This window comes from Gorilla gorilla, chromosome 4, assembly GCF_029281585.2.
Source record: "Gorilla gorilla gorilla isolate KB3781 chromosome 4, NHGRI_mGorGor1-v2.1_pri, whole genome shotgun sequence".
Classification (NCBI taxonomy): domain Eukaryota; kingdom Metazoa; phylum Chordata; class Mammalia; order Primates; family Hominidae; genus Gorilla; species Gorilla gorilla.
The window spans coordinates 116,943,329-116,963,191 of NC_073228.2; the positions used below are offsets into that span (position 1 = coordinate 116,943,329).

Sequence of the window (19,863 nt, forward strand, 5' to 3'; positions counted from 1 at the left end):
GGTGGGTGGATCACCTGAGATCAGGAGTTCAAGATTGGCCTGGCCAATATTGTGAAACCCTGTCTCTACTAAAAATATAAAAATTAGCCAGGTGTGGTGGTGCACGCCTGTAATGGAGGCTGAGGCAGGAGAATCACTTGAACCCAGGAGGTGGAGGTTGCAATGAGCTGAGATTGCACTCCAGCCTAGGCAACAGAGCAAGACGCAACACTCTATCTTAAAAAAAAAAAAAGAAAAAAGAAAGGAAAGTGGCCAGGTGTGGTGGCTCATGCCTATAATCCCAGCACTTTGGGAGGCTGAGGCGGGCGGATCACGAGGTCAGGAGTTTGAGACCAGCCTGACCAACATGGTGAAACGCTGTCTCTACTAAAAATACAAACATTAGCAGGGCATAGTGGTGCACGCCTGTAATCCCAGCTACTCAGGAGGCTGAGGCAGGAGAATCGCTTGAATCCGGGAGGTGGAGGTTGCAGTGAGCTGAGATCGAGCCATTGCACTCCAGCCTGGGCAACAGAGCGAGACTCCATTTCAAAAAAAAAAAAAAGGGAAGTAACCATAGATAACACAGTGCAGACAGAAGGCAGAGAGTTGGCAAGATGTGAGGTCATTTACACTGATGCACAGACTCTAAAGAATATCTACCCTTCAAACCAAGGAGGGCTACACATACTTTCTTTGGTCATAGGAAGCTGAATGTATAAAAACACAGGTGAGGTGATGAACCCCACAAACTCCAGTTTGTGCTGCAGAGCTCTGCACTGTGGCTTCACACAGGCCCATCAGTGACCAGTTGGCACTTGGCTGTCCATTGCTATTTTTCTCTGTTCGGAGCCTCACAGGAGGACGAGGAGACTGGGCCGCCTGGAGCAGGTATTCTGTGTCCCCTGTCAAGGTACTATGTCAAGGTACCAAGCACTTATCACCACTCACCGCCAGCATCCACATGGCTCCAGACAGAACTGTCTTTCAGAGTCTGTGGCATAAGGCGCCACAGTAGGTCCTAAGTAGAGGAGTAGAGTTGCTGGATCATATGGTAATTCTATGTTTAACAAAAACAACGAAAAGCAGTGACTCAAATAATTGTACCCCGATGTTCATAGCAGCATTATTCACAGTAGCCAAAAGGTGGAAGTAACCCAGGGGTACAATGACAGATGAAGGAACAAAATGTGGTCTCTTAATACAATGTAATTTTATTCAGCCTTAAAAAAGAAATAAAATTCTTTTACACGCTACAACATGAACCTTGAAAACATTATACTACTTAGAATAAATCAGACACAACATGACAAATATTTCCACTAATACAAGGTATCTAGAAGAGGCAAATGCAAAGACAGGAGATAAAGTTTACAAGGGGTGGGGGTGATGCGAGAATAGGGAGTTATTGCTTAACGGGTACAGAGTTTATGTTGGCATGAAAATGTCCTGGAAGTGGGTGGTGGTGATGGTCACACTAACTCTGTGAATGCCACTGAACTGTACACTTAGAAATGATTACCATGCTAAATTTCATGTTTGTTACCACAATAAATATAATAAATGTATATCAGTGAGTAAAATGAGGAGATACAAGCAAACAGGCAGATACGAAACAGAAAACGGTAACCTTCAAGAATGGTAGCACATTCAGAAAGGATTTGAAGTATTGTAATTTAATTTAAAAAATTTTCCCCTGTGGGTTGGAGAGCAAGAGAAGGAAGAAAGAGATATGGGAAGTCTAAGGACAAGGGGGAGTAATGTACTCTTTAGAAAAACCCTGGCCCCCACTGCCATGCCAACTCCATGAAGGGCAGTTGAGGCAGGCCCACTGGCTTTCTCCCTCAGCCTCTGCTGTACTTTATTTTTTTATTTTAAAAATCTTTTTTTTTTTCTCCAGAGACAGGATCTCATTACATTGCCCAGGCTATGACCGAACTCCTGGGCTCAATCAATCCGCCCACCTCAGCTCCCCAAGTAGCTGGGATTACAGGCGTGAGCTACCTGTGCTGTGCTTTATGCATCAAAGGAAACTGTTCTACATCCAGGAGACAGAGAGGAGGCCTTTGGTAGCAAATACACATTCCTTTAAGTTTATCTGTACTGTGCCCCTTTCTAAAGAAGAATTTGAGGTTGCTTATCACAAGCAGCCACAAATAAGGGGAAAACACGGTGAATGGATCAGAGAAAGGCTGGGAGCAAACGGAGGCTGACACAGCTGAGGGCTGACTCCTCCAGCTAGCCTTGAGCATCCTGGCATCCTGAGCAAATATGAATTACCTCCTGACAGAAAGGAGGAAGCATTCCGGTTTCACAAGGGAGACAAGGTGTTTTTGGCAACAGATGCTAGAAGGATTTAGGTACACGGTACTTCATACGTGGTGTGAAGTGATGTGATGCCAGTCTCCTCAGCCAGTTTCACACATATGCGGATTTCATATGGTTTCTTCTTATGTTAACCTTCGTTAAAATTAAAGTTGTAGACCATTTAAAGCACAAGGTAAAGGGAACTCTGGGGAGTGCTAGGCTCACGTAATCTTGGCACTCAGTCTTCAAAGTTGTCTGATAAGACTGAACAGGACCCAGAAGACTGGATGGAATGGACCTCTCCCTTTGGCCAGCAGATGCAAACCAGCCACCTGCAGCCAAAGATGTGCTTGCATATGGGATAGGGCTATGGTGTCTGGCATGGCCTTTTTTTTATTTTTAAAATAGTTTTTGAGTTAACTGTCAACATTTTAAAAATTGTTAAAATTTATGGCTATCCTTGTAAAATGAGAAGATCTGGCAATGCGGGGCCCAGCTTCTCAACCACAGCCATGTGCAGAGGGGCCAGCCGCAGACCCCAGGACTCAGCACGCCCAACCCACGGTGCTCCTCCGCTCTGCCTGCCTCCACCCAAGTCCATGGCTCCTCCTGCCCTTTTCCTCTTTTCTAAATGCAATTTTCCTCAGTTGGCCTCCTGATAAGAGCTCAAGAATACACAGCTCAGGTTATATTTTTCTAAGGAGAACCAGAGCCTTAGGTTTTTATGTTGCTGTTTGGGGAAACATCCACATATGGCAGGTCCTCAAATAACATTTTGTTCAACATCGTCTCATTAGAACACAGATGAGGAGGGAAACAGGGATTCCCAGCTGGGGCCACTGTCTGTGTGGAGTTTGTACATTGTCCCCTCCCCATGGCTGTGTGGTTTATCTTTGGGTATTCCAGTTTCCCCTACACCCCAAAGCTCAGCACGTTAGGTTCATTGGTGTGTCTAAATAGTCCCAGTCAGAGAGAGACAGAGACAGAGAGACAGAGACAATGAATGTGTGTGCCCTGCGATGGGATGGCACCTGGCCAGGGTGGGTTCCTATCCAGCACCCTGAGCTCCTGGGATACGCCTCAGCTACCTGCGACACTGACCTGGAATAAGGGGTTAAATAATTATCTCCCTTATTTTTATTAATCTGCCTTAAATGTACATATAGCTCAAGTTTATTCCCACATTTAATATTAGAAGTGCTTTGGGTCTCTATTTAGAAATTCACTAACGTTTCAGTGACCACAAATACACTACAGGAACTTAACTCTTGATTATATCAATTAACCATAAAACTGGTATCGTTACACGTCATTTCATTTAAAGTTGCATTTTCCAGGAACCCCTATCAACGACGTTGAGGACTTACTATACTTTGGAAATCTGGAAAGGAGGTAAGAGGACATTCATGGCTATGAAAACTAAGAATCCTAATGAGCCTTCTGGCTTAGTTAAACACACACCAGTGGGCAAAGCTGGTTTTCTTCTTTCTTACTCAGGATCAGCTATGCCTATGCCCAGAGTTGACACCATTAACTACGGCAGAGTTGGTTCATTTTGAATCAGGTGTTAAAAGTTGCTTTTTTAAACAAACAAGCCCTGTAAAAATCCTAACTCAAATAAAAGTGCAGCTCCAACAGGTGAGATGTTACAAACATCTCCCCTGGTCCACCTGATTCCAACCAAGCAGTCCCCTCTTTACCAGAATGACTTTGCTCCGAAGTATGGTCCCAGCTTCCAAAAGCACGTGTTCCTGGGGATCGGTACTTGCTTCACACTAGTGGTTAGGTATTTGCCTAGTTTGGAAGCCTTCCATGCTGGGTCTTTATTAAGCTTTGCCTTTGATAGGGCTTGGGTTTGTGTCCCTGCCCAAAAACCACCCTGAATTGTAATCACCAATGTTGGAGGAGGGGCTTGTTGGGAGGTGACTGGATCATGGGGGCAGACTTCTCCCATGTTGTTCTTGTGATAGTGAGTTCTCGTGAGACCTGGTTGTTTAAAAGTGTGTAGCACCTCCCCTTTCTCTTTTTTCCTCCTTCTCTGGCCATGTAAGATGTGCTTGCTTCCCCTTCACCTTCTGCTGTAATTGTAAGTTTCCTGAGGCCTCCCCAGTCATGCTTCCTGTACAGCCTGTGGAACTGTGAATCAATTAAACCTCTTTTTTTTAATAAATTACCCAATCTCAGGTAGTTCTTTATAGCAGTGTGAAAACGGACTAATACAGCCTTGAAATCTCATTTTCCAGGAAGCCTTTCCAGCCCTTTGGCACTCAGCCCTAAAAGTTGATGATTTCATTCATTCAACAGTGTGTTCCCAGAGACTCACAGTGCTGGGCATGTCCCAGAGACTCACAGTGCTGGGCATGGAACATGTGCTCTACAGACACTGGATGAGATTAACGTGTAAAATAAATGGAAGACTTTTTATAAGCCAACTTTTTAAAGTCCCAAGTTTTTGTTAATTTACTTGTTAATCCAGTATCAAATTTAAAACATATCAAATGACATTATCACAGTCTGCTAATAAGGCAGAAAGCTTTCAATTAAGATCCCCAAGGTAGAAAGCTGTCAGTGAAGTTAGAGACATAAGTCACAGAGAATTTTAGCCAGGCTAAGAAACAGAAGCAGCTGTAGGCCTGCTACTATGTGGGCTGTAGCAGGACTGGCCATTCACCATATCTCTGCCACCTTCTGAGGGCCGGCGCACACCACGCACCCTTCTTTTCTGACTGGGCACACACCATGCCTGGTAAAGCAATTCAAAGTGGGAGAAAGACCTACAGATTCTTTCAGCATCAACACAGACTTTCTGTAAAGGCAAGATGTTATATCCCAGGGATGTAATAGTTCAGATCTTGCTGTAGCTCTACGGCTGAAACCAGGAGGGCTGTTGCTTTCTTTTGAGCATTCCTCTGTACTCTGCATACAGCAAGGCCCTCTTTAATTCCATCGAGGAACAAACACAAACCGAACAAAGTAACATAGAAAATTAGAAAACAGAATAGTCAACTTTTAGGGTTGAACACCAAAGAGAAGACTGAAGGGTCTGGGAGGAAGGGAGAAAGAGTATCCATAGAGGTTACCCCTTGCTTTGTGTCCCATGTTGCCTCTGTCTACCTAAGACAAGAGGACTTATGAGAACAATGTTGTGGTAGTTTAAAAACTCCTCAGTATCACCTATAATGGACAAACCGACATTAGGAACCTCCTGCTGCAACATGGTAACGAGGACCATAACCCACATATATTCTTGCAAAAACAAAAAAAAAAAGCTAACCTCAAGTCTTGTAAGAAAACAATCAGATCATCAGATTGAGGGACATTCTATGATACCACTAACCTGATAACACTAACCTGACGTCCTCAAAATGGCAATGTCACAAGAGACAAAACAGCAGGAGGGAGGATCTGTTCTAGATTAAAGGAGAGTCAAAAGACATGAAAACTAAATATAATGTGTGAGCCTTGACTGGATCTGGGACTAAACAAAAGCAACCAAGGACATTAATAGGACAACTGGGGAAATTTGAATATGGATTGTGGACTGTCAATGCTTCATCAGTGGTAAAATTCTCAGGTGTGATGAAGGTACTGTGTTTATTATAGGAGAAGGTTCCTTCTTAAGAGGTTTACACATATGCCTTTAGCGGGTGAAGCATCATGGCATCTACAACTTTTAAATGGCTTAGAAAAAACGTATACACAAACACAAATGGGAGCAAGAGAGAGAAAAAAATCAAAATGTGGCAAAATGTTAACAATTGGTTGATTAAGATGAGTGGTTTATGGAGGTTTGTTTTACCTTTTCTGTAAGTTTGAAGATTTTTAAAATAAAAAGTTGAGAAAACACATACTTCAACATTCTAGGCAAGAAGGTCTCACATGGTCTGGATATGCTGCAGTGGAGATTTAACACGGAGAGCGCAAGATGACTGATTCTCAGTGCAGCCACCAGAACTGGAGAGCTCTCCTGTAAGTGTGTCTTCCACATCCAAATGATCACCAAGTACACAGGCACAAGTTGACAGGGACAGGAGGCAGAGAAATTCTAGGCAGAAAAGGGCAGGGTCCCTGGCGAAGCCCCACCCTGAAGCCTATAACCATGGCCCAAAGTGAGAACATGCAACCTTTTTTCCCCACTGAAATGCTGCCTTTTCAAAAATCACCCATGGCCTACCCCACCCCCCATCCTATACCCATAAAAACTCTGACCCGACTGGCAGAGAGCAGAGAAGGGAAGAAGAGGAGAAGCAGCTGGATGTCAGAGACTGTGGTTTGATGTCAGAGAGCAGCAGCTTGACTTCAGAGCGATGGCTTGACACCGTTGCTTCGGAGAGGAGTCTGGCTGGGGACAGCCAGAATCCAGGGGAAGATTACCTTCCCATTCCATCCCCCTTCTAGCTCCCCTTCCTGCTGAGAGCCACTTTTATTGGCAATAAAATCCTCTGTATTCACCACCCTTCAATTCTTCGTACGACCTGATTTTTCCTGGATGCCAAACAAGAGTTTGGGTGCCATGGGCGCAGATGCTAAAGGGTGCCACACTGACCCTCTGCCTTCAGTGGTGGAGAGCAACTGCCTCACATGAAAAGGCAGAGGGCCCACTGAGCTGTTTAACACTTAAGCTGTCCACGAACAGCAAAGCAAAAAGAGCACTGTAACACATGCCCTCTGGGGCTTTGGGGGTCACAGATCCTCCCCCCTGAGACACTACTGTGGGGCCATCACGGAGTTTTGCTCCTGCTGATGCTCAAAAGCACTTGTTCCGGCCCCTGCACACACTCACCTGTGTGCTCCTCCTCCCTTGAGGGGTTGAGAGCTGCAGGCTGAGTAAGCAAGGCAACCCGTCACGAGGCCTGAGAAGGGGTCAAGAAAAATTTCCTATTTCAAAGTCAGGGTGGGTGACCTGAGAAGCGAAAGACGCCACCCCACCACATTCTGACTATAGATCTCTGTTTCTTTTCTCAAAGCAATCGAGGCTGCATTTTCAGGACTTCTATTTTAGTAAAATCTTACCAGCTGGGGATTTGTTTTCATTTTCACTGTTGTCACTTTAGATTTCTGACACAGTTTGTTTCTGTGAAACAACAAACTTGGTCATAAATATGAAGGGTTAAGGAAGACAACCTAACATCAACTCCAGAGAGCTGTCCTCCAGGACTGCGAGCCTCTACTGACCTTGGTGCCCATCTAGGATCCCCTGCCCTGCTCTGTTATGCACCCCCACATAACTCCTAGCCATCCACCTCCAGCCTCGGTGGCAGAAAAGTTCTGTCAGTGGTTTCTGCCAGAAAAGTTCTGTTTCACACATATGTGAAAAAAAGTTCAAATCTACATATAATCATTTTACTTATTTGACTGTTGATCACCTGAATTGGCACAGCTTTAAAATAAGAATGATACCCAGTTTTGCAGAGGATGAGAGGAAATCTTTGGGGTAGAGAAGGGACAGCAACTGACAATATACAAGAAAAGACTTAATCATTCAATACTTTTGAGAAGTAATCTTGAAGAAATAGTTACAAGTATGTTTAGAGGATAAATTCCAACCCCTTCACTGTGCCTCCATGGCTCTCTATCATCACTGACCACAGCCCAGCTCTCAGACCTCACTTCTGCCCACTCTCCCCCAGGCTCACTAACCTCCAGTCCAAATGGCCCTTTCTTAGTGCCTGGGTCACCTGCGGCAGCGCCAGATCCCCTTTAGATAGGCTGTCTCCTGCCCTTGACAGCAAACAGTGGATCCTCCATTAGCACTCATCCCAGGCCCTGTGGCCCTCATGCTAACAGGAGTGAGAGGATTTCCACGCCACCAGGAGAAGGTGAAAGATGTGGTTCTGGCATCCAAATGTGATCTGCAAAATATTTTCTCATAGCAGCAATGTTCACAATGATGGCTGGGGATGCGGTAACAACACTAGCAAGGTCCCGAAGTTATTTCCATGACAGATTACACAGGCTTTCCAAGGCTGGTTTCAGGAGCTAACACTCCTTTATTATAATGCTGGTTTTAAGAAAAATTATGTCATGAATTTCAAATAACCAAAACCAAAGCAACCTTAAAAGACATGGTCTATTTAGAAAATAAAGACTGTTTATGTTATTAATAGAAGAGGAGTTCATGAATCCCAAGAATTGTGGGAGCTCATTTTGAGTAAATGCTGTAGATTAATGCCTTTCCATTTCCATCTTATACCCCAAGTCTCTTTTGGGGACTGAAAAGTTATGGAACAGCAGAATTTGGGGAAAATATTCCAAAGTAACACAAACTGAAGTAGAACAATAACCTTTCCTGCTCTCAACCCTGGTTACTCTAAGGAAGATTCTGGAATGACTTCAGGTTGTTCTCCTCAGTCACTTAGCTCTGCTACCATTTGCAGACAGGTCTTATTTGACCAGGCTCAGATCCCTAGGAGAAAACACACAGTCACCCCAGAGAGTGCTCCAGGGAATCAATGTTCAAACTGTTAACTGGTTCTCAGGGATGATCCCTATTGTGACCCTCTCCAGAGAAATTAAGTTGCCCACATAAAGAAAAGAAAAAGGTAACAAAGGGCTTGGCCTGTTACATGAACTAGTTAGAGTACAACTTTCAGTCCGGTCTAACCTTTTCAGTCTGTGGACTAGAGGATCACTGACTATCTAGCCACCTCATTCCTAGCAAAAAGTGAGTATTCGCCAGACAGCCTGCCTTACCTGTGTAAACACATTTCTCCAGGTCTGCAAAAACTGTTTTTGGCAGAGGCAGGGCTGCCTTTCCCTGCCCCGACCCTCTCTCCTCACTCTGAGTGGCTGCTTGACACTTGTAAACATTTTTTCCTGAAGCCATTAAGCCTCATCAGCCAGTAAGCCAGGAAAATCTGGCTTTAGCATCAAACATATTTCACAGTCAGAACCGCACCAAAAAACCAGGTTTCATGTGGAAATTCTTCCTTCGTTGTCCTCCAAAACCTATTCACACAGAGGAAAAATCTAAGTGATCACACCAGAAAGCAAGGTATTCTATGCATAGAACACCTTGCGGGTATAAGAGTAGATTTCAACCCTAAGGGTATAAACCTCAACCCTCAGGGTATAATGGTTTGATATTTCAACCTTGAGGGTGTAATAGTTTGATATTGCTAAATTCCAGAAAAATAAAAATTTCTCACCCAAAATCAGAAGAGATCTCAAAATAACAGAATGCATCACTGGCTGTGCAAAGGCCCATACAATCAGGAATTTTCTTTGTTTGGGAAACAGTTGCTCCAGAAAAGCACTGCTGTTGCATTAACAGAGGTGGGGAAAATGGTCCACAGGAAAGGACAGCAAACATGCTGTAACATGCAGGATGCAATGAGCCTGTGTGCACACATCTGTGCTCTGCTCAATTGCAATACCCAGAATCATTGGGTCCAAGAGTGTTGTTTCTATTTTAATATGAAGGGCCGCAAAATCTGATGGCAAATGCTTCACTATTAAGCCAGGTGCTTGTGATCACACAGCTGCTCCCTAATTCCCCCATCAGCCCTAGGGACCTCAAAGGACTGCAGTAAGCAAATGACATCAACCACTGGCATGTCTTCCTGTTTAAACTGAGGAGTATCAAAGGAAAGCCATCTATAGAAACACAGGCGGTAACAACAAAAACAACTTCTTGGCTGTGTGGCCTTGGACAAGTGACTTACCCTCTCCAAACTTCATTATCCTGATTTTACAGATGAAGAGACCTCCAGGGCATCCTTCCAGGTTGGGGATTAAACATGAGGGATGCATGTAAATGCTTGACACAGGGTAAGTGAGCAAAGCATGTTAGTTGGTATACCCACCCTCTCTTTTAACGGCGAGCCTTTGCCAGATGGAGGACATAAAAATTCTAAGCAATAACTCCTACCTTGGTTTTGTCCACTTAATTACCTTTATTTTCTGAACAATGTGTGACCAGGTTTGATAAGAGGTAATTTTTTTAAAAAAAACATGCAATGTGACAGAGGCTGGCACCTTTCTCCTTTATTTGACTGCTTAGTAAGTCAAAGCACTTTTTAATTGGGTCGTTTATTCCTCCAGGCTTGGAAGACAGTGTCCAGGAACCAGCCTACTGAAGGGGCAGCTGGACTCTGATGGGTGGGTATGAAAACAAAAGAAAAGTGCTTTTTGATGAAGCGGATAGGCTGGACTTAGTCCTGTTATCTTTGGAGATCAGCAAATACACTGCAGCAAATTCTGCAGCTCAAGAAAACCTCTGGGTTGCTAATGCAGGTTTGCAAATATAGCAACTATAATGAAATGGCTACTTTTAAATGATTTCCTATAATGGTGCTTACATATGGAAGCTTTTTTCCTGTTGAAAAAATTTAATTGGAAAATGGCGAAGGAATAAGAAGAGGGAGACGGCCAGTTCCGATGAACAAACACACTGACGGCACCGTGTGAGCAGCTTTAATGAACTCCTCCTTGTTGTGCCCAAGTGTTTGTCCTCCCGGGGGATCTGGCAGAGCTGCCCCTGCCCGGTGCACCCTCCTCCTCATGGGCTTGACCCCACTCAGTTCCCAGATTCCGGCTCGGCTGTGACCTCTGGGAAGCATTCTTCCATGCTCCTCCCCGAGGTTGTCACCAGGGCCACTGCAGGCCTGCTATGGAGTCCTAACTGCACTGTGAGGTCTTCCCTGTGGACGTGTCTGCATCCTCCAAACAACTGTGAGCTTTGGGATGGGGTTCTTTCACTGCTGCTCAAGTATTTGAGTATCTCCTACGTGCAGGAACTGCTATGCTGGTAAATTAGGCAGGTGAAGTCCCTGCCTGCGTGGAGCCTGCACTCTGGCATGACAGCCAGATAAAGCTTGATAACACACAAGGAAATGAGTACAAACACAATCCATCCTCAGGGAGTGCTCCATGCTATGAAAGAAAATGAAGCAGGGAAAGGGAAGCAAGTGGCTGCCTGAGAGTGAGGGATGAGGCATGACTCTAGAGGGGAGGGAGGGGGGCCTTTGTGGAGACAGCTGCTGAGGAAGAAGGGCTCCAGGCGGAAGGAACAGCCAGCACAGAGCCCCGGGCAGAAGAAGCAGCTCAGGCTGGAGAACAGCAAGCCAGGAGGCCAGAGTGGCTGCAGCTGAAAGAAAAACAGGACAAATGGCCAAGGAGGCGGCCAGAAGCAGGGACCGCCCTGTTGGCTGCGTGCTGAGGAAGCTAGAAGTCACTCTAGGCTTGAAGGATTTGAGGGTGGGAGCACATTGACCTGAAAGCAGATTCTGTCTTTCATCCCCAGTACCTAGCACAGCCCCAAGTGAGTTTGCTGACTAAATGAAAAAAAAAAAAAAGCTTCTATGTGTGGGCAGAGAACATGTGTCAACACCGGGCAGGGAAGGTCACTCCCCTCCAGGAACTCAGTCTTCTCAGGAAAGAGGCTACCACCAGTTATAATTAACCTATGTATTTTTAAATGAGGGACGGAATGAAAACAATGGTTTGGGAAAATGAGGATGCCCCATGGCGCAGATAGGTGGACACTGCCTTCTGTGTGAGGACCAGTGCAACAGACGCCACCTCATGTCACGAGGTCCAAGAAGCCCCACAGGAAAGACATCCATGTAAATGCATTTATCCTTGCACTTCCCAAACTTATTTAATTATGGAACTTTGTTGGAGTACAGGTCATTTATTAATTCCATAAAATATAATTTGAGAGAAGTGAATGGTGGGATCAGAATAGGACTCACACTCTACAATGATAAGCAATTTCTAGGCTGTTTAAATCTGTCTGGCTATCTAAGGCGGAAGACAGAGTCCTGAAGCTTGGGGCTGCCAGGGTTAGAGATTTATGATGCCCATATGAACTTAGCATGTTGGTATGAACTTAGCATGCTGGTATGAACTTGGCACATGCATGGTCTGGTTGCAGGGAGTTGTGTGTATTGTAACATAAAGCCTGGGGTCTGGGTTCAGTTTAGTTGGGGGAAGTGTCTTCACTCCTCAACATACTTCTGCCTGGCTTAAGCTGTACCAACATACAGCTCTCAATGGCTTTGATGTATTTTATTTGGCCATAGATGCAAACCAGAATACTGATCGCTCCTTCCTTATTAGAGCCTCCTCTGCCCCACTGGCTTCCAGAATAACACTCTCCTCATTTTATTCCTTCATCTTTGGCTGGCTGACTGGTGGATTGGTTGATTACCTCATTCATTCATTCCCACTAATATCTTTAAACACGTTATGTGCCAGGCCCTGTGATAATCTCTGAAGATATACTAGGAGATGAAACAAACATGCTTTCGCCTAGTGGAATTTAGTGGGAGAATCAGTCAAGCAAATAAATACTATTACATAATTTAAAATGTCAACGTGATAGTAAGATACAAATGGGGCAATGACAGAGTCAACAGTTATCATCTGCAAACACCCTGATGTCTCCCAGCTGCTTTTCTTCAGCCCAGGTCTCTCCTCTTGGTGTTTTATCTGAATGCCTACTGCCTTCTGAAGCATCTCCGCTCAAATACTTCAAGACACTATAAACCCATGGGCAAACAAAACACAATCTCCACCTATCATATAGTTCCTGCCCCAAGCAAAACAAAACTCAAAGCAAAACCACCTGGTCCTACTTCCTATGTGCCCTATTGGCGAGTGGCCCTGTTGTCCATCTGTTGTACAAACAAACTCTTATGGGGCATACACACCCCCCACCTTCAATCGGTTTCCAATCCTTCAGCAAATCTTGCCAATTTTACATCTTTATTAAATCTCAGCTGCCACCACCCTAATCTGAGCAACAATTTTGCCCATCTAGAGTTCTGCAATAGTTTCCAAGCTAGCCTACCCAGCTCATTCTTCATCTATGGATTCTTTCTCCACACTACAGTGATGGATTCAAAATGCAAATCTGATTATCTCATTCTCTTCCCCCACTATTAAAAAATCTTTCAGTAGCTTCTTGTGGATCTTTGGGTAAAGGCCAAACACGGTCTCTGTCATGGCCTGTAAGACTCTGCATGGCCTAGTTCCTGCCTACCTCTCCAGTCCCCCTCTCACACCTCTGTGTCCTCCATCCACGATGATCTTCAGTCACCTCCTTAAGTGCATTCCTCTCCCTCACTGGATGCTATTCTCTTCCTTGACCTGCTTAATTCCTACTGATCCTCCAGCTCTGAGGTCAAACGCCTTCCTAGAGGAAGCCTTCTTGTAACCCTAGACTGAATCAAATTTCTTTGGACACACTCTCATAGTACTGTGTTCCATAATGTTGTAGCACTTATAGGATTTTAATTAAACCCAAATATGTAATATTTGATTAAAATCCCTCTCCCCAACAAAATTTTAACTTCCAAGAAAAACTCATTATAAAACTCAAGAAAACTGACTATATGCAACTCTTCTTTCTCCTGGTTCTTCTTCCATGTCTCCCATACATGTAAACATGTCTGTCCTAAGATATGCTGTTCCGCCCTCTTTTGACTCCACGCCCTTCAACCACAGGGATCACCTTAGCTCAGATAACTTCAAAGCCTCTTCCCTCAACCTCGATCTCTTTCCAAATATCCAGGTAGGCAACACCAGTAGTTTTGTAACATTTTGACTGCAACCCAGTTAGAACATTCATTTGGCAACTTACTGCCTACAAAGATGCAAGAAACAAATTTCATGAAACAATACTGTCACTTGCTTTCCTATTAGCTTTCATTTAAAAATATTTTTTCATGTAATTTCAAGACCCAATAGTAGGTCACACCCTGCAGTTTAAAATACATCATACCAGATATTTACACATGGATATTTCTCTACAACCTCAAACATAATATGACTATTTCCCAACTCACTTCTCAACACAACTTCCTAAGGAATATATGATCATTCTCTTACTCACTTAGGAACAACACATTGGAGTCATTTTGGATTCCTCCTTCTTGCCCAATCCAAGTAGCTGTTAAAACCTACTGGGGTTCTTCCACTGCAATGTGTTGGCCCCCATCCCATCCCTTCCCTTCCCACCATCATAGTTCAGATATTACTGTAATTTGGAATACTGCAATAGCCTTTTAAACTGGTTCCCTACTTCCAGAATTTTCAAACAGAAGTGACTTATGTTTGAATCACAATTGTATCAGAGCAGAAAGCTTCAGTTCCATTTTGACCAACAAAGTAATGTGTAAGGGACTGAAATACATGTGACTTCATCCACTCAGCAAACCCCTTGAAAAATTAAATTTTAATTCAGGCTGCCTCACATTTCTAAAATTTCTATTACAATCCAGAAACCAAACTCTGGCTTGGTGGCAAGGGCAGGCAGACTCACCCATGTCAGCAGTAACCATGGTAGACTGGTTTTCGGGGATAGAGACAGAGGTCTGGTCTTGGTCCATGCTTCGAGAGTCCTCGTTGACCTCGTGTTGGCTCTGGCTGAGTTCTGATCGCAGTTCTGAGTACTCATCTTCCTCCCTGAGAAAAAAGGAGAATTGGCTACCACTAACAGAGGATATAAGACAACCCCCTAGAGAATATGTCTTTTACGGACAAGAAAAAGACATTCAGAGAGAAAACAGATTTCTCCCCCAGGCCACAGGGACCAGGATTCCTCCCAGGCCAAATAGATAGTCACATCTATGGTCAGTGAGTGAAGCTGAAAGGTTGCCTCTGTGTCCACAAAACATACCCATGTACCAAACGAGATTCATCTATCAGCCTGCAGAAACTCTTCCCCTTTAAAGATTCCTGAAGAAACTAGATTTCTTCACCTCCTCAAATTCCGAGGAGAATAAGAACTAAGGCTACTAGCACTGAGGCTACTGTGAACCAAATAACTAAGAGTCTAGCGCACAGCAACAGCATGCCCTACAACCTGGAGGGGCCCACAGGGGCTTCCTTCTTGAAGGAGGCTGGAGGTTGGAGATGGGGTTAGAGCTATTGGGAAACCAGCACCTCATCTGTGCAGATCAAACTAGACTTTTTTGAAAGGTATATGGATCAGCATGTATAAGAAAGACTAGGCTAACTTCCCAAAGAAAGTAGGTAGAACTAGGGGGTAGGAAGAGAGGATGCAATGAGGAGAAAACAGAACACTGAATGAGAGAACACCATTCAACGGTCTATTTCCTTTAATTTGCACTTGCTAACAGGAAGACAACATTTAAACCCCACTGTGTTTTATTTGTATACACACATCTACCTCTTCTCAGCCCTTCAGAGGTCCCTCAACCTCTGGTCTCTTCACTGTACTATTAGCAAGCTGAGAAACTTAGAATTGCAGTGTGTATTTCAGAGCACGTGTACTGTCCCCTTCCCACACCACCACCATCACCACACATACACTGGACACAGGTATGGAGACAGCAAAATGAACCATCTTTGAAGGATCTATTTTGCAAGTGAACCAGTAGGGGGAACTGTCAGGGGATTTAACTGGGAGTGGAATGCCCACTTGGGTCTGCTCAGCTTCAAGGGCAGGTTGTCTGTGAAGAAAGCTAGGAATCAGAGAAATCTCAGCCTGGCATTCATTTTAAGTTGTCATCAACCAGAGGAGAAGAAAGTCTACAGTGTTGGATTCTGTGTGGACCAAGATGATGAGTGGCGATCATTAGGGTTTAGGGAGGCAAGCGGGAGACACATCTATAAATCAGAGAAATGTGAAGAACAGAAATCTTGGTTCTCTTAAGATATCAAATTTCTCCCAGGAAAGGGATTCAGCTGAGCCCGTGCTTTATAAGGTATTGTTAATAAAACCTACCCAGAAAACTGGGAAAGCTTTATGTAGATATAAAGCCCCATGACATGGAAAATATGAATTAGAGAGTGGTGAAGACAAAAAATACAGGCTAATGTTCTATGAATAAGTTAATTATTAGACATATGCAAAAGTCAACAATAATTAGGTTTAGGAAAGAAAATGATTAAAAAGCACTCTTAAGTGCCTTTTTGGTCTACAGGATGATTGTGCACTGATAGATACATTAGCTCTCCTTTCAGTCAGCGCTTCAAATTCTGATTTTAGTTAAGGGAGATTTTGTGTATGATGAATAAATTACCTTTGTTGCATGGCCAACGTAATCAGCTTTGGCTCAGCCGAGACTTTTTTTGCAGCCAAGAAAGCAAGTGATAAATGCTGCTGCTGTTTCTTTGGTATAAATGACATTTGTAAAATCTTTAATAGCCACCTTAAACCTGGCTTGGCAGATTCGAAAACATATATTTCCTGCCAAATCTCCTGCTTTGTACAAAATTACTTCTAGAGATTACTAGGATGAACTTTATAAAGCAGTGAATTAGGAAAGTATGGGAAAGGGAAGCTGTTATTGCAGAAACATTCCCTACTGAGGTCAGAGCACAGTCTGAAGGAGAACCATACCACATTAAGCAGCAGGTTTTCTGTGTCACAAAATGCAAACTAAAAATTCCCATTCAATGTATTTGAGCACTAAAACAAAGATAGGAACACAAAGACTGCACAGATTCTGTCTTCAAGGAGACAAAGATGTTCACAAGAAGGATGCTGTGGGTGAACACAGGTGGAATATCTGGGGCTGCCAGTGGGGAGTGACCAGAATAGACCTCCTGGGTGGAGCAGTGCTCAAGATCAGTTAGGACCTAATTTCAGTTAGGTCACAAGTGTGGAATAGCACAGGCAAAGGCTCAGAGGAGTTAGGAACGTGCAGAACTTGGAGGGGAGCAAGTGGTTCACTATGGCTGAAACCAAAATATGGCACAGGATGGAAACATGAGGCTGGAGAGGCACTCATACTACTTGTTGACTAGGCAGTGTGAGCAAAAGGAAAATATATTGCACCGGAGGATGCAAATAATCAGGGTTAGATGGAAGAAATAAAAATACAATGTGGAAAGTCTAGGAATTCAGAGGAAGGAGTAAATGTTGCCAAGATCTTGTGTGGAAACAGATAAAATGAGAAGAAGAGAAATGCATTCCAGCTATGGTAATCATTATAAGTATTCTAGAACAAAAACGACACATGCCAACAAAGTAAATAGTCATCAGAGGTGGAAAGCTACCTTGCGAGAACAGGGAAGATTTTGTGCCACAAAGAGTGAGGTATAAAAATGTTAAACTGAGCTTAAATATTAGAAAGTTCATGCACCCTGTTGTGTCTCCCACTGACTTTGGTAAAAAATCATGGAGCTGCATATCCTTATCTCTCACTGGCATCATTCCTGAAAGGGGGCTGGAACCTGGGACCGGGAAATGACAAAAGCAATTCTCAGAGGGTCCTCTGTAAACTAACTCGATTTATGATTGCAGTATGCGTGGCAGACTGCATCAGGAGCATTGTTCCATCAAGAGCTATGGAGTAAGTAAAAAACACCAAGAGTCCCTGGCAGTTTTATAAAGACAAGATTTTGAGCTGTGCTTCTGCAGTGGCTCTGCACAGCCTAGAGGATGCCTGGTGAGGCTAATGACAGAGCACAACAGCATCTCAAGATGACTTCTGTTTGTTGTATATACAGGCATTCTTCTCAAGCAATAACTTATTTCTTTGGGGAAAAAATGCCTCCCCAAAAAACACCAACTGCTATTGCTGGTGATGAAGAAGAGGAAAATGTAAAAACATGGAAAAAAAGTGTCCATTTAAAACCAGAAAAATAGCAGCTCTGATAAACTGATAAATGTTGAAAGTGACACTCTTTAGTGGTAGGTTTATAATAATGGAATGACAAAGTTCTCAGGTGTTTCTCCTTGGAACATAAAGGGTCAACTCACAGGATTCCAAATGCATATTCTTTCATTCATGTAGAAGCATCTGCGAAGTGCTTCCAAGGTGCTTTAAGAGATGCAACCATTAATGTTTGCTCCTAGCTTAAACAACAACATAACAAATGCTCCTCAGGAGACAGGCATTAGATTGTACACTTGCCTATGTAATGACCAGCAGTGGCAGAAAAATCACAGGCTGGCAGACTGGAAGGGATTTTAAAGACTGTTTTAGCCAGGACCACTACCTTTATTTTACAAACAAGATAAATGGGGCTTCCAGAGGCAACTTACCTAAGATTATGCAACCACTAGCACAGCCTAATTCCTAAATTTCATACCAATGAGACAATATGTACTTGACCTTTGAACAACATGTATTTGAGCTGCATGAATCCATTTATATGCAAATTTTCTTTCCATAAATATATTTGAAAATTTTCTGGAAATTTGTGACAACTTGAAAAAAACTCAGATGAATCGTATAGCCTAGAAATACAAAAACAAATTTTTTTAAGGTATGTCATAAATGCATGAAATATATACATTAGGTTGATGCAAAAGTAATTGAAGTTTTGCTTTTGAAAGTAATGGAAAAAACCGCAACTGCTTTCACACAACCTAATAGATACTAGTCTATGTGTTAATTGACTGCTTATGTTATCTGTAAGGCTTCAAGTCAACAGTAGACTATTAGTAGCTAAGTTTTTGGTGAGTCATGAGCTATGTGTGGATTTTTAACTGCACAGTGTAGGGGTTGGTGCCACTATCCCTCATATTGTTGGGGTTTTTTAAACTCTTATTTTAGGTTCATGAGTACATGTGAGGGTTTGTTACGCAGGTAAACTCGTGTCTTGGGGGTCTGTTGTACAGATTATTCCATCACCCAGCCCAATACCCAGTGGTTATATTTTCTGCTCCTCTCCCTCCTCCCACCCTCCACCCGCAAGTAGGCCCCAATGTCTGTTGTTCCCCTCTTTGTGTCCATTTGTTATCATTTAGCTCCCACACACGGTATTCAAGTTTTCTATCCCTGCATTAGTTTGCTAAGGTTAATAGCCTCTGGCTCCATCCATCTTCCCGCAAGACATGAGCTTGTATTTTTTATGGCTGCATAGTATTCCATGGTATATATGTACCACATTTTCTTTATCTAATCTGTCACTGATGGGCATTTAGGTTGATTCCTTGTCTTTGCTATTGTGAACAGTGCTGCAATGAACGTTTGCATGCATGTGTCTTTATAGTAGAATGCTTTATATTCCTCTTGGTATATACCCAGTAATGTGATTGCTGGGCTGAATGCTAGTTCTGCTTTTAGCTCTTTGAGGAATTGCCATACTGTTTCCCACAATGACTGAACTCATTTACACTCCCACCAACAGTGTGTAAGTATTCCCTTTTCTCTGCAACCTCACCAGCATCTGTTATTTTTTGACTTTTTAATAGTAGCCATTCTGACTGGTGTGAGATGGTGTCTCATTGTGGTTTTGATTTGCATTTCTCTAATGAGCAGCAATATTGAGCTTTTTTTCATATGCTTGTTGGCTGCATGTATATCTTTTGAAAAATGTCTGTTCATGTCCTTTGCCCACTTTTTAATGGGGTTGTTTTTCTCTTGTAAATTTGTTTAAGTTCCTTATAGATGCTGGATAGACCTTTGTTTGATGCATAGTTTGCAAATATTTTCTCCCATTATGTAAGTTGTCTGTTTACTCTGTTGATAGTTTCTTTTGCTATGCAGAAGCTCTTAAGCTTCATTAGAACCCATTTGTCAATTTTTGCTTTGTTGCTATTGTTTTTGGTGTCTTTGTCATGAAATCCTTGCCCTTGCCTCCATGCAGAATGAAATTGCCTAGGTTGTCTCCCATAACCCTCACATTGTTTGAGGGTCAACTGTAATGTCA

At 43.2% G+C, this 19,863-nt stretch overlaps 1 protein-coding gene across 6 annotated transcripts in view; it reads right to left on the reverse strand.

Moving 5' to 3' along the window:
• Positions 1-19,863, reverse strand: part of MCC (MCC regulator of WNT signaling pathway) — a 481,477-nt gene that overhangs the window by 92,808 nt on the left and 368,806 nt on the right. For all 6 annotated transcript variants that reach the window (XM_055387455.2, XM_004042362.5, XM_055387453.2 and 3 more), the window contains one exon: positions 14,555-14,697. In XM_055387455.2, the coding sequence (XP_055243430.1) occupies positions 14,555-14,697 (143 nt within the window). The remainder of the gene's footprint in view (positions 1-14,554; positions 14,698-19,863) is intronic.